At 29.4% G+C, this 16266-nt stretch overlaps 1 protein-coding gene across 1 annotated transcript; it reads left to right on the top strand.

The window, feature by feature from the left end:
• The first annotated feature begins 9538 nt into the window (after positions 1-9538).
• LOC133693263 (uncharacterized) lies at positions 9539-12513 on the top strand. Its single transcript, XM_062114446.1, has 6 exons — positions 9539-10101; positions 10623-10713; positions 10887-11047; positions 11650-11677; positions 11807-11915; positions 12132-12513. The coding sequence occupies exons 1-6, from the start codon at positions 9847-9849 to the stop codon at positions 12211-12213; spliced, it is 726 nt and encodes a 241-aa protein (XP_061970430.1). The 5' UTR covers positions 9539-9846; the 3' UTR covers positions 12214-12513.
• Positions 12514-16266: the final 3753 nt, after the last annotated feature.

The following is a 16266-nucleotide window of genomic DNA, read 5'->3' as shown; positions in this document are numbered from 1 at the left end:
AAAAAGAGAGGAGGTCCAAGAGAAAGAAAGCGAGTGGGGCCTCTTAATATGCTCCGCTTGTACACGTCACCCCTCTTCTTCTCGCCCTCTCTTTCATCGAAACGTGTTGGAGGGAAATTATGGAAAATCAGAAAGGACATGATCACCCTCTTTGATCTTTTATTATTATACTTTGGATTTTTTTTTAAAATGTGACTGTCTAGTTTCTTACAAGGAAATTCATCCTTTGTTTATTAATTAAGATATATTTTAAAAGACGTGGGAGAAGTTTCCAAGCTACTGGTCAGCAAGAAATTAATTATCATATACTGTTACAGTGATTTTTATTTTTTTTATGGTAGACAATAGCATATCTGATATTATCGAATTTTTAAAAATATATTAAAATAATAATTTTTATTATTTTTTAAAATTTATTTTCAACATCAATACATTAAAATAATTTAAAAATATAAATTTAAAAAAAATAACATTTTCAAGCCAATCACAAACGCGTCCTGAAAAAGCGAGGATAGCGGTCGCCCCTCCTATAAATTGTTTTTCCCTGAGATGTAGGTGCAATGACAGGCCCCTTTTGAGAAGAAAATCTTAATTATGTAATATTTGTTTACGAGTGCCTGTTAAAAAGAACATTGATAATACTTGCAATCTTGCAATTAAATTTACCCGCATATTTTACAAAATAATAAAGAATGCATTTGAGATGTCAACGAAAGTATTTTGAATGCTACGACATTATGAATTGCAAAGCTTTTAAATTTCTGACTTATGCCAGTGATTTGCATGTATAATCAATAAATTATTTTAAATGGATTTTTAGTATTTTCATGTTTGAAATTGTAATTATAGTTATTTTTTAAAATATTTTTTATTTAAAAATATATTAAAATAATATTTTTTTATTTTTTAAAAATTATTTTTTATATTAGTGCATTAATGATCTCAAAATATTAAAAAATATTAATTAAAAATTAAATTAAAAAAATTAAATTTTTTTAAAATATTTTAAAAATAAAAAAAATTTATATAATTATCTGAAAAAAAAAAAAAAACTCCACGATGGACATGGGAAAATGAAGTGTAATAATTGGTGGCGTTGATCTTTGCTACAATCAGTAGCCTCCTAATTGAAGAGCAGCAACAGTCGCGCCACAGCTGTAGCATGTCCCTGTTCCACCCAACTAAAAGCCTGAACCATCCAGCATAGATGGCCCATTGACTAGCGAGCACCTAAAGCCTAAATCACATCATTTTCAGGTCACCCTTTGATTAAGGAATTTTGTAACCTTCCTCCCTTTGAAATAATTGCCTCTTTATTTTTATGTTTTGAAAAAAAAATTTAATTAATATTTTTTGATATGTTAATATTAAAAATAATTTTTTTAAAATAAAAAAAATATTATTTTAATGCATTTTCAAGTGAAAAACACTTTGAAAAATAATCGCAACCACACTCTCAAACGGGCTCACCAGCGCTCAGCCACCAGTTGTGCATTTTCTTTTAAAAAACAAATGGACATGCAGGCCGATGCATTTTCTTAAATAAAAATATTTTAAGTATAAATTAAAAATTTTATATAAACATCTAATTAAATAAACAAATAAAATATTTATGTAAATAAATAAATAAAATTATTAACGATAACTAATAAAAAAATTAAAAATTAAGAGATAAATAAAGATCAAGATATTTGATCTCACAACATAAGATATTTATCCAGTTGTGTTTACTGAATTTATTTATTCAAATTAATTTTTTATTTAATCAAATAATAATAGAAATAAACTTACATGAAATTGATTAAATAAATAAAAATACATTATTCAAGACTATACATATCAGAAATATTATCTAAGAATAAATTCTTTCTATTTTTTAAAATAATTTTTTTCTATATAAAACAAAAAAACATTATAGATGAATTTGAACAATATCTTCAAAATTTAAATACATATAAAATAATTAACAAACATTATTCAAAAAAGGTTAAATAAGAAAAATAAAAAGTCATCGAGGAGGGATGTTAATTGAAACATAAATTAAAAAATTACTTAAAAAAGACATATTAAAAGAATGTATTGATTAAAATAAAATCAAAATTAGGTAAAACATAAGAAAAAGGAAATGATAGTTTAGGTACCGCAAGCGTATTTCAAAAAAAAATAAACGACTCAGGTTATAATTTCAATTGGGTTTAACAAGCTAGTTTTTATTTTAATTAGACAATAGAAAAATAGACAACAATAGAAAACGAACATGTAAAAAAATAAGGGTCCGAGTCAACCTGAGATAGCATGATAGATATTTAACCTAGGTAATAAAGGACGAGTCGAACCGGGTTAATCGGCAGAACATGTGGTCCAAATCATAATATTGAAATAACATGATAGAAAAGAAATTGAAAAAAACTACAAAGCCAATCTTTTAAAAAAAAATAGGGTTAAATCAAAAAGAAAAATAACTTGAACAAAGGAAAAAAATAAAAAAATGATGATTAAATTTAAAGAAATAATACACCATAAACTTAGATTGAATGATAGAATTGAAAACTAATAGAACTTTTACAAAATGGCTAAGGAAAAAAAATAAAAATCACAAGAATAAGGATTGAATTGGAAAAAATATATATGACAAATTGAAATTGAATGATAAAATTAAAAACAAACAAAACTTTTATAAAAGGGTCAAAAACAAAAAATATATATAAAAAAATAAAGACTGAAATTGAAACACCAAAAACAAATAGGGTCAACCTATAATTTTTTAGGGAGGAGAGAGAAAATAAAAGGGAAAAAAAAAGCCCATTGAAGACAAATCGCCCCGCTACTATCGACACACACCACACCATGAGGAAGAGGGCTCGACGGTGCTACCAACAACTAAGCAGAATAGTAGTTTTGACCATGTTTGTTGTAGTTTGGGATCGGACAATTATTATACCATTATCCCCAAAATAAATCGTAGTTTATAATTGGTGCCTGACAAGTAAATTGTTTAGCTTTATGATTTGGAAAGATGGTGCTCAATGATTGTACAATGATATATTTTTGAAAAAGAAAACAAGAATAAGGTACTTGGTGTTCGAAAGCATACACAGTATTTGATTGATGGTCACCCTATTTTCATGGCGTTGTTCCTCCAGCAAAGTACTTGAAGTTGGGAGCTATTTAATAGTAGATGAAATGTGTTTGAAGATGTGGAGTTGTATATCACATAGTAAATAAGCACCTATAGCATTATCTTTTCACAAACTTCAAGTGACTTATACAAAGAAGAAAACATAAAAAAATATAAAGCAAAAAGATGTTGAAAATAGACATTAATATAAAAAGAGTATTTATGCTTAGAAGATTAGTGATATGTATACCTAACAAATGGCATTCTTATAATCCTATATAACAACTTTACAATAACAATATTCCTATAACTGGCAATTTTGCATGAGAAACAATAGAGGTCCAAATCAACTCATAGTAGAAGGGGTGATGTGGTTCAGTTGACAATTTTAAGGTATTAATACAAACATAAATTTCTACGCTTCCACTAAAAGGTGTCTGTAAATTAAAATACAAGAAATGAGTAAAAAGTAAGAGAAATTGGCAAACATGAGAATTTAATGGCTCATTAATGATGAAGAGAAAGATAAAAAAAAAATGATATTTAAAGTAGACATTAATATAAGAAAAGTCACAAGCACAACAACATTGGTAAATGGAGGCAATTTAGAGAGAGACTAAGCTGCTAGAGCAACCTAACCCCCATACTCTCTATCAATTTGATCTCCTCCACCCCCTTCATATCTTGACTGAATGTTTTTCTCCCTAGAAATGTGAACTACATAAATTTTCACCACCTTACAATCAACTAGTTTTTCTCTTTTTTTTTCCTTTTCCATGCAAGACACCCTTTCCCTTGCAACAATGTTCACATCAACCATCTAAAATATCACTACTCCCAACTAAGCCAGTAAGTCAGCACTATCTCCTTAGTAACATGAAACACATAACACAACAAACATCATATCTCACCATAAACCATCATTAACTGCACTCCACAAACCACTTTAAACCCTTTGCACAACCTAAATAAAAGCAAGTAACCACATAACACCCCTGCTAGCACATGGGCTGAAAGAGTTAGAGTCACTAGCTTTAGAATAAGATTCACTTTAGATCCATGTTGATTTGTCATGGCCACACAAATTAATTACCCTAAAAAAATCAGATATTAGGCTTGAGAGGGTGGGATCAGTGGCCCAAGGCGACTAGTCTTATTCAGAACGTCGTTTTCCTTTAGGAAAGAAAAGGCCAATGCCTAATTCCACCAAAAAATCTGCAAGTGACACGACCAAAAGATTGATGTCTTTTCCCAAGTGCAGGAGTGTCGAAGTAATAAATAACCCGGCAAGACCGGGGTCGAACCACAGGGAGGTTACTTGTATAAATTATAAGCAACAATAATACAACAACAATAGTAACAACAACAACAACAACAACAATAATAGTAGTAGTAGTAGTAGTAATACTAGTAATAGTAATAGTAGTAGTAGTAGTAGTAATAATAATAATAATACCAATAATACTATTAATAATGATAATAATAAAGATGAAGAAGAAGAAGTTAATGAGAACTTTGAGATGGAAGATTAACGTAAGGATTAAACAACGATAACAACAAATGTCAAGGTTAGAGGATCCACTAATGGTACTTAAAACAAGTATAGTATAAACTCTTATTATTTAATTGGAAACCACACACAAAGGAGGTTCCAATCAGATTATAAATTGTTAACATGATTACATTAGTTATCTTATTTGAATAATGCTAATACTTGTAAATGTTGTCAGACATTCATGATTATAACTTATGTTAACAACAAATCAAGTTCTTTTCATAGCTCAGATGTCGGTTATACCATACAGTATGGGCTATGAAAGTGCTAAGTATTTGTTGTACCAAGTGTTATACAACATAAATCTAGATTAACCATTTAACAAGCAAAGTATTAAAAGTGAACAAGATAACAAATATAAAGCATGTTAGTATCCAACATTAAGGTCCATGTTAAGTTTATATTATACTTATTCTTACACCATTAGTGTACCCTTTTCACCTTGACATAATTAACTTAGCTAGACATAATGAAAGAAAGAAACATAAATAAACAAGATAAGAACATAAATAAGAAAGAAGTTAACTAAGTAAAGAAAAGGAAATGAAAGGCATAAACAAGAGATTAATATAAAACTTAAGTATTACAAAAGAGAGAGCAAGAGCATGATCTTGATCTGAACACCAAGATACCTAAATACATGGCAAATTCCTCCTTTTATATGCCAAAATTTGAAACTATTGATTTGTTGACTAATTGATGAGTGGGTGGCCACATCTTGACTTGGTGACAATTCTTATCTTCTTGTCTACCAAAAACATCATTGATAACGTCATAATTTGAACAGACTACAATCATGAAAGTTCTAGGCAATTGTCTCATCTTTCCAGGGTAAAACTTTAAGTTCATTTGGACTTCTAGAACTCGAGATATGGGCTGAACAATGAACAGTGTCTGGGCTATAGGACATATTCAGACTTTCTTTGTTGCTACAATTTGGACTTGAAAACAACCTTGTTAAATCTTGGGCTCCACATGAAAGTTGTAGGCCTATGTCTTATCTTTCCATCCATATAAAATGGACCTAAATCAAAGATCTACAGCTCCAAATATGACCTAATTACCGAACAGTGTTCCAGTTTGGAATATGGACTCGAAATAGCCTTTTTAAAACCCGAATTTAAAACCCAAGCCTTACAATGTCCAAATGACTTGAAACTTGATATTTAGTGTGATTTCACACTAAATAACCAGAATATCAATTTTGAGTTAACTAAAATAGGTTTTGAAATGCTTCCGCTTAACAGATGTGTTGCAGAAGTGTCTTAACCTAAATAACGTTTTTTGATTGCTTCCTTTTTTTTAACTTTAATACACAATAAACACAAAATAACAAGAATAAACACAAGAAAGAAAACAAATACTAACCCAAAATAAAATGAAGAAAGATGAAGAAAAACTGACACGAAACAAATAGATAACGAAAACAAGAAGGATATAACTTGATTCTAGAGCCCAGATCTAATACCAACTGATACGAACCTCTTGATCATGTGATCAAGTAACCCCCAACAAAGATGATACTTCCCTAAGAAAGCAAAGTTGAAATCAGGTTTGAGAAGTGTGACATAATAGAAACCTGTCCCAAGGCATCAATATTATTGGAATTGAAACGAATGATGCCACAAGGTCAATTATACCTTGATAAGTCAGATTTGATCTTTATCCCAGCAAAGATAACATATTACATCTCGTAAAACACAAGTTTATTTTATAAATCCATGGCTTCATGCTTTTTAGCATACAAAACACTTATATAATGCTTTAAATAACCCTAATGGATCCTTATGTGCGGGTTGATTTGAGCTCACTTACAAAATCGATCCAAATAAATAAAAATAAACCAAAGAGTAAGAAGAAAATGATAAAAATAATAAAAATCCAAAATTAATATCCTAGATATACTAAAATCAAATCTGTCACCCCTAAAAAGTCTTAAATGGACTTCTTGTGCTTAGTTTCCTTGTTTTACATGAAAAATTAATGAAAAAATCTCCCTCTTTTATACTTGTCAATTTAGTTTCCTTCGTAGAATAGAAAAATCATTAATTAATTTGTCATAGCTTAGGAAATCAAATTTGGCAGCCCTCTAACATCCTTTATTGATTAGGAAACTTCCTTTTTTGTTGATAAATATTATCCTAAATAATAGGAAAAATAATGAGCGAAATTTCCTTGAATTTTAGAAGAATATTTTACTGATTTAAGTCCTTGTAGAATTAGAAAATTAACATCAAACAAATCTGATCTGATTAATTAACCTAAACCAACTTTGGATCTCATATGGCCTAAACTTATATTCATTAATAGGAACCAAAATAGACCCAAAATACACTACAAATAAACTTTCTTTGCTGCCAAAAAATGATCATGCATAACATGTCCTAATCTGGTCGAATTACCCACCAAAAGAATTAGATCGTACCCATCATTTATAAGAACATCAATCTGACCGAATACATTCCTAAGTAAAAACCCATCATGAAAAAAAAGGCTAAACCTTATACTAAATTATATAAACAATTAATCTCAAACACGTAACTGAATCCTTACTATAAGGAATCTAAGGCTGAACTTAAACCGTATCACCTTTACTCAATAAGAGATGTCTTTTTATATGCAAAACAAAACCAATAATTTCAAAATCATGATGGTTTTTTCTTAGAGGTTGTTAGGGAATATTCCTCTCTGAAATAGGTGGTGCACGATCCCTTTCTTTTTTCCTTTTATAAACCAAAATCACATATGAAAAAACAACTTTGGAGTCTTTTCTGTCATGGTGAATTTTTCTTCAATCATAGGTGATTAGGTTGGGTATTTTGTCAAGATCATTGTGAAGATTGAGCCATAAAAGTATCATTTATTGACCTAAACCTTGTATATGGGATGTATATATGTCATTAGAAACAAACCATATTGGATTTAGAGGTCTAAAACTCCACATTCATTGATGGGAATGTGAGCTCTCAATCAACTTGAATTTGTCAATATAGAGGTGGCTGATTAAGGACAAAATGTTATCGAGCTCATTGAACCGAATAAGGTACAAACATGTGATGAGAATAACCAATCCTTATAAAGAAGATGTTTCCAAGTCATGTGGTAGTGGTGGGAACTTGTGAGGTAGTCGGAGATGTAACATTCATTCGCCTGAAAGTAACAATTAAATCAACCTTCTATGCTGAAGGAGATGATAAGATGGCCAGACAATGTGTCACTTATTTCTTCATTAAAGTCTGAGTGACGCGTTGTTCATTTAAATCCTAAAAATTAGGGTTTTTAAATAGCATTTTAAGAAAATTTCAATTTAGTCCATGTCTTTCTAACTTAAGCATATGAATCCTCAAATAAAACTTTTAATTTTAGCAATTACACATCTAGAAACCTTGATTTAAATCTTTTAATTTGATCATCGTTTTCCCTTTGATCCTTGTCTTCCAGGTTATTCAATTTCACTCTTATCAACCATTAAACTTTTAATTTCTTTCATGTACACCCCTAATTTGATTAATTTCAGTCCCCAAACTCACTCGTTTTATGCACTTTTGTTCTTGGTTTTTGAAATTATTCAATCTAACCCTCAACAAGCCTTCAATCTTTAAATTTCTTTCAATTCAACCATTGATTGCATCAATTTAGCCTTTTAAAGTTTCAATTATATCCTTAATCTTTCAATCTTTGCGAATTGATCCGAATTAGGTCTCCAAATTTGATTTTTCTTCAATTCAGTCCTTGATTGAATCTATAAAACCTATTAGAAGTAAATTAAGTCCTTAAACTTAATTAGTTCTTTCAATTTTGGCCAAATTAACTTTTAAATTTAATTTTTCTTCAATTAAGTCTTTCATTAAGCCAATTAAACCCATTAAAAGTTTAATTAAGTCCTTAAACTTAATTAATTCTTCTAATTTTGGTCAAGTTGGATTTCAACCTCCACTTCCTTTCTATCAAGTCTTTATTTAGCTCGTCGAGTCAAAATATCCTAGTCTAGTTTTTTTGGTCTGTTGTAGCTCGAGGACCTATCTCTTTGTGTCCCGAAAATATTTTTGAATTTTAAATTTTAATTTATTTATTTATTTTTAAAATGTATTTTTATAAAATGTTTTTTAGGGATCTAAAATTATGTTATGATAGCACACATCGCCCAAAAGATATTGATGCCTCTTTTCTGCTAGCGCGTGGAGAGTACGCACTAGCAACTTTTTGAATTTAAAAATTATTAATCAAACATAACAAGACCAAAAATTCTGCCATGAATTTGGAATTAACAAAAAAAAATCTCCTTGAAAGGATGAAAATGTACTTGGGCGTATGAACTATTGTTTTATGATTCTAAGGGTAAAAATGTTTTTTCACTGTTTTATAAATAATAAAAAGATTAAAATACTTTTGGACAATAATTATAATTTTTTTACATTTAGATTAAATTAGTTATTTTATAATTTAAAAAATAAAAAAATGTATATACTCTATGATAATTTTTTAATGAGCAATGAGTGACTGAAAAAAAATAAAATTATCCCCAAGGTAACAAAGTGAAAAAAATGGATATAACTCATGATAATTTTTTAACGACCAATAAATTATTAAAAATATTGACTTATCTCCTATACAAAGACACCCAGTTTGTTTTAGAAAAAAATATGATGATTTTATTATAATAATTTAGAATAAAATGTATCTAGTGTTATAGTAAAATATTCATGGCCGGTAAAAATGAGAATATCACCTGCTATAGAAAAATTTACGCACTATAAGTTTATATATATATATATATATATATATATATATATATATATATATATATGTTAGAATAAAATAAGAATATCACTGAGCCGTGCAATTGGGGACCAAAACTCCACCATTCTACGGAACAAAAAACCTAACGTTACATCCACCTCACTATTTTTATATATTAAATAGATCTATAAAAGGAAAGGAAGAGCTACCCTACACGGCGGCTCCAGCGAGAGCTACAATCCCCTCCCTCGGCTTCCCCTTTCCTCCGCAGACATCAATCAATAGGATGTCGAATCCAAACACTTCTAATTCTTCCTCGGAAACTGTTTCTCGGATCCTTACGGAACACGAATTACCTTTTTAATTTCTTTTGGGGTTTTGACTTCGAGAGACAACAAACAATTATACAAACCTTAAGAAAACATTACACGGCATGGAAATCGAGGTTTCGAGTTCGATACCGCCGTCAACTGTGGATTTAGAGGAGAGAAACAAGGATCAGGTGCGCGTGAGGAGAAAAACCTTGAAGGTAGTGCTGGAGCAGTGCCAGAGAGCACTTGAATTGCTAAATAACGCCGACGGAGTTGACGATGACGGGTATACCAGCGGAGAGGAATCCAAGGAAGTGGAGTCGTCGCCGAGCCGAGACAGCTCATCAACTTCCCTTGGCGATCAAGAAGCCGATGAGGTAGAGTTTTTGGCTAATGGCCTTGTTTTCTAATTGATGTTATAGGTTTTCGATTACTAGAAAACTTTATTTAGCTAATAACTATCCTTAGATAATGAATATTTGGATGAATTTAGAAGGAAAAAGAAGGAAAACAAACTGGATGCTGTGAATTATTGGATTTAAACAAATAAAATGTAGAAGAGAGAGTGTTGAAGTTTGCTCCTGAGATGTTGTCTTTTTTCTTTTATCTCTCTCTCTCTTTCTTAAACTGCATAATTCAAGAATACGGTTAGTATTTCATAGACAACTGATTTATTTGGATAATATGGACATAACTGATAATGTGGAAGAAGCTAAAACTTAGTATTTCCTGGATGGAATTTGTTTGGCTGTTTTATTTGGTTAATTTGCAAAATTGAGTGTTATTTAAGCTATCTGTGGTTCAATGCAATCACTTCGTTTTCCAAGTTTTTTTTTTCTTTTCATATTTTGATCTAGGTTTGATTTCGGGGGCCACATATTTTTTTTTCCTGATGCAGTTATGCGACCTCCTTAAATCGAGAGTTGAATGCCCTGACTTCCTTGAGAAGCTTGAGTGTGCTCAACTCTCTGTTTCACAAAACATTACTGGTAAGTGCTGAGAGATGCTTCCTGCCATAATATAGCTGATCTGTTGTTACCAATTGCATGCAGATTTATTTGTATGTTGAAGTTTATATGTAGAACATCAGTGCTTAGATATTTAGGATGGTAGTTTCCTCATTATATAGCCTAGATGTTAATGAGCTCTTGTATGGTGGCAGAAGAAGGTAGTTCGTGGGACGTGATCAGTGAGAATGATCTCTGGGAAGCTGAAATTGATGAATCAGATCAGGAAGATTATGTCCTTGTCCGGGAAGAAGATATAGTAGAGGGTATCGCGTGCTTCATGGCTGCCTATTTGTTGTCTCTTAAACAGACAAAGGTATGTGATGTTAGTTCATGGTACCTTTTCCATAATTGTTGAAGTAATAAATTGTGCTAATCATTGTGATCTTCTTTGGCGTTTGTGCCATCAACCCTTTTGCCCTACCTGTTATATCTGTGATCCACAACTGTTAGGCGAATTCTCCAGGCTGGTTGATTCCCAAGAATTTATAAAATTAGTCTCATCTATTGCTTGTATATCAGCACAATAAAATACATGGATGTATGTGCATATTCACAGAGGCACTACTGCAGACATGGATACACTTATAAATACAGAACATCGAGGGGTAATCATATTAGTGAATAGGAGCTGTTGGAATCTACAATTTACATTTTTTTTGGAGGAAAACCTTATAACATACGTGTCCATGCAATCAATGGATATCATTAGAATGAAATATCCTGTTTGACCACTGTTTGCAGCTGTTTTATTGCTTGATGCAAGATGTTTTGAGTACTGAACTGTGTTTGTTGTATCACCACAATGAGTTGGCTTTTAATCCGCTACATGTGAGCTGCAAGGAAATTTTTTGGTTTCTTTAGTGCTAACAAAGACATTTTGTCTGAGATTCTTATTTGGGTACTTTCTACTTACAGGATTTGGCCCCTATGCAACTCCAGGAAGGTCAGTTCAAAGCTTTTATAATAATTTCCAGTCCTGTTCCGAGCACATTTTATTCTTCAGCTGAAATAAGCTTTCTTTTCAGCACTTGATGCAAAAGAATTCTGACATTTCCTGTTATATTTCTTTTAGCCCTTAGCAAGACATTCTCAGTGAAAAAGAAAAAAGGAAAGCTTCGGAAGGCCTGGGATGGAAGCAAAGTCATTTATAATGTAGCATCTTGGGGAGCAACTGCCATTGGGTAGGCTATCTAATTTAAATTGTCATTAATTTAGTGGTTTTTCTTCTTGCATTGGTCATCCGATTATCTTTATGTGTGGTTTTCTTGTACACAATATCCATTAAGTCTACATTTTCCTCTAATGATATTTTGATATGCATATTATTATTCAAACTATAACTGGAAAGAAATTTTTGCTGACATTCTCCTGATGTTTCTGGTTTCTCTACTTAACAGGTTATATCAAAACCCTGTACTCTTCGGGGCTGCCTCAAAAGCCTTCTGGACTTCATGTCATGTTATATCCAAGCTTCTCTGATGTCCTTGGTACATGTTGGGATCCACTGTTGTATTCATGCTTGTGCTGCCGTTGCAGCTTGGAGTTTCACCTGTGAGTCATTCTTTTCATGCTACAGACGAATTGATTTCCCTGACATGATTTAATCTGTAAATATTCTTCCATGTCAAGTATTTCCGAGTGCCAATTCAAATTCATTGGTAAGATGAGATCTCGTTAGTTGTCCCCTGGACTCCCCTTCCAAACTGCACAATTGGCTTTAATGAACAGAAATGTATCTACGGTGTTTCAGTTGGAGATAATGAATTTTCATTTTCCATATTTTCTGGCGTGATGAGTTTGCTTGGTGGTAAAAAGGAATGTTTTGGATGTACAAAATTGGTTTGGTCACACAACTAAGCAAATGTTGGCGTCTTCCTATCAGAACCATTTTACGTGGAATCTAATTCAGAGTTGGATTGAAGAAAATTTGTAGCTCTTGCTCCTGCCAACCCATTACTAAGAAGCCCGTTTGATAAGCAATTGGTGAAAACCTCTACAATCATCCTTTATCTTTTTGGTAATAGCTCCTATAGTTTTGCGTATAAGCAACAGATGAAGGATATTGTTTTTTCAAATTTTTTTATTTAAAAATATATTAAAATAATATATATTTTTTATTTTTTTAATTATTAGCATCAAAACAAATTAAAAAAATTAATTTGAAAGTAAAAAAGATTCAAAAAATTTTGATAACGTGGTTGGATTGCAATGCCAAACAGGATTGAAAATGTGTTGAAAGTTGTTTTTTTAAATATTTTTTCTATAGAAATATATTAAAATATTATTTTCAATTTTTTTTTATATTAACACATTAAAATATTTAAAATATTTTAAAAATATGATTTTATTAGAATAACAAATAGTACCGAACACTTGATTGCAGATGAGCCATTTCACTATTCCATCTTGGATATACGTTTAACTTTTTGGAAGCATTTTTGCTCCCTTTTCTTCCTATTTGTTTTTTTTTTTTAAAATTTTCTGAGTTAAGTTGACCAAGTATATTTTAGAGGGAGGCATTAAATTTAAAATTAAAATTAAAAAAAAAACCTAATAGGGATTCATATTTTCCTGTATATTGTGAGAGGGAAAACACGGTGGATTCACCTAAACATTTGATCGTTGTTAGCTTAGAATTATTTGATCTATTTCACAATTTTCTTTTTACAAGTTTATTACATTATAAAAAATTATTTGATTTAAAAAAAAAATCAAAACCAAGGATTAAGTTTGTCGAGGCAGCATTGGTGTAGTTTATATATATATATATATATATATATATATATATATATATATATATATATATATATAATTGTTTAAGATGCACTTTTTTGAATAATTTTTACAATTTTATTTTTATTCCTTTTAAGATATGATTGAGAAAGACATTAAAAAATGATGAATAAGAAAGAAAGATGTTGGTCAGTTATGTTTCGGCTACAAAAAAATATTAATCTTAATATTAATAAGTTAAATTTGATGAAAAGAGTACTATTAAAGTATTTTTTAGCTATAATCTTGTCTAAAAAAAGATAAATTATGGTTGAGGAAAGTTTTTGAATAGGTTGATTTATAAGTTTTAAAAGATTAAATGCTAGAATAGAAATGGATTTATTAAGGTTATTATGATATTTGCATTTAAAAAAAAAGTTTGAAAAAGCGCTTTTTAAAACCTAGAAGTCGAAAACCTAACTTTCCAGCTACTTAAAGTGGCAGGAGTTTGACAAGTAGTGCCCGTTTGGTAATGTGGCTGCAGGTGAGTTTCATTCATAGCCATACTTTTTAACATTTGGTAATGTTCCTACCACAATTTTTATTGTGGGTCCCACCATTAAAACGTGGCACAGCCGTAGGTTACAAGAAGCAACTCTTTGCTGCTTCTTGTGATGAGAAAATAGATGAACAGTGGAGCATGTCCAACTGTTCACGTGAACCGGTTCGATTCAAAGCTAAAAATACATTGAACCGAGTCCGACTCAACAAAATAAAAAAATATTTTTTATTTTTTATTTTGTTTTATTCGAAAAACTAGTGTTAAACATTATTCAATGACTACATAAATTAGACGAAGATTGCTTGATGACGCCATATTTACAGAATTTGATCGTAATCTCAATTTTGTTCCTGATTATATTTTACCTGATATTGTTACGCTCTTAAAAAATTTATGAAAACTATAGTCCTTATCGGATATATTTCATACGTGATGGAATTGTGGATAATTTAATGGAACAATAAAAAATATTTTATATAAAGTATTATTTATTTTATGATGTAATAACAATAGTTAAATCTACAATATTTAAATTAAAAACCGTCAATATTAATATATATTTTTAAAATTATTTTATAACTTCAATTTCAAAAGTATTATTAACCAAATATATTAAACTACTTTTTGTTCAACCTTAATTTCAACCACAGTTTTAATCAAATATCTATTTTTTCAAACCAATCTCAATTAAAAATATTTTTTATAAAATAATTTTTTTCAAACCATAACTATAACAGCTACTATAATACCAAACACTCTTGTCTAACTAGAAATTAAAATTACAGGGGAGACCCGCACATGCTTTCCCTACTATTTTTAAGCCAAAAATTCACATCGTGATTCAAGGCTACTAGGTTGTTTTTATGAGCCTTTATTTGTCTTTTAATTAATTTGAATTCATTTATATAAAATTGTTTTTATGATGTTATTCCATTAAATACCATTTTAGATTTGTTTTCAAACTGTATTATAACATTTTTTTTTATTATTATACTAGCAAGTACTTTTTTTTACCGTCTTTCCTGATTGTTTTTTTTCCCTATAATTAAATAAATAGGATTATATTTGACATGTTATTTCAAAGTATTTCAAACAATTTGGCATTTATTTTTAAATAAGAGTCCAGCCTTTTTTAATGTTAGCAATTATTATGTAGATTATTCTATGTGAATCTGTTATGGAATTTTGTTTTTATATTTTTCTTCGTGAATATTCTTTGAAAATTAATTTCATGTCATTATAGTTATTGAAAATATTTTTATCGAATTTCTATTGTTTTTTTTCAATGAACTATGTTTCTTATAAGAAATATATTTTCTGGTTAAAAAAATAATTCAACCACAAAAACAAGTTTAAAAAATAATATTACACTTTTGTATCATATTTTATTCATTGTATTACATGTGAATATCTATTTTTATTATTTATTATTGTATGATTTTTTAAAAATAGATTCTAAAAAGTTTTAAGATACAGGGGTTCTAATTATCCTTATATCAAATATTGAGAAGTTTTATATATATATATATATATATATATATATATATATATATATATATATATATATATATATATTCCATCTGCTTTTCTTTTTTATTGAACAAATAACATATCTTGAAAAGATAAATTTTAAAGAAAATAGTGATAAGAAAATGAGGAATTATACTAGAAAATTATTTTCTTCTTATGGAATTTAAATTAGTGCTTTGCTTGAAAAACTTTTGACATATAATTAGATGAAAAAACTAAAGAGCTCTTCACCACACAAAATCAAATATTTTAATATACATCTATCTCTCAACTTTTCTTTTTAGTCTTTGTTTATCATCAAGATATTTTTTTAATATTTATTGATATATATAAATCTTGAACAATTTTATTAAGTGCATACTCAATATATTTAAATCTATCAAGTTAATCAAGTCAATTTTTATATTGTTAAAAAATAATTTCTAAAAACTACGTTAATAATATCTGAATATTATATTTTTTATGATAAAAAAATTAATCTAACACACAACATAGTGCATGAAATAATCTAATATATTCTAGTACAAAACAATAGGTAGTAGAGTTGATTTACATAAGAAAGATTTTGAACATTCCAGACGATATATTTTCTCATCTTTATTTATGGTTTATTTTATGAGATCTTGTAGAAACTGGGGAAGCCTATAGGACACTTTACTACACAAAAATCATGCCTATGATGTGAAGACGGATTATTATATTTGCTTATTTAAATGATATAAAAGCCA

Source organism: Populus nigra, chromosome 5 (assembly GCF_951802175.1).
Source record: "Populus nigra chromosome 5, ddPopNigr1.1, whole genome shotgun sequence".
Classification (NCBI taxonomy): Eukaryota; Viridiplantae; Streptophyta; class Magnoliopsida; order Malpighiales; family Salicaceae; genus Populus; species Populus nigra.
The sequence above is the reverse complement of the archived record's forward strand: the minus strand, read 5'-3'. Positions and strand labels throughout refer to the sequence as shown.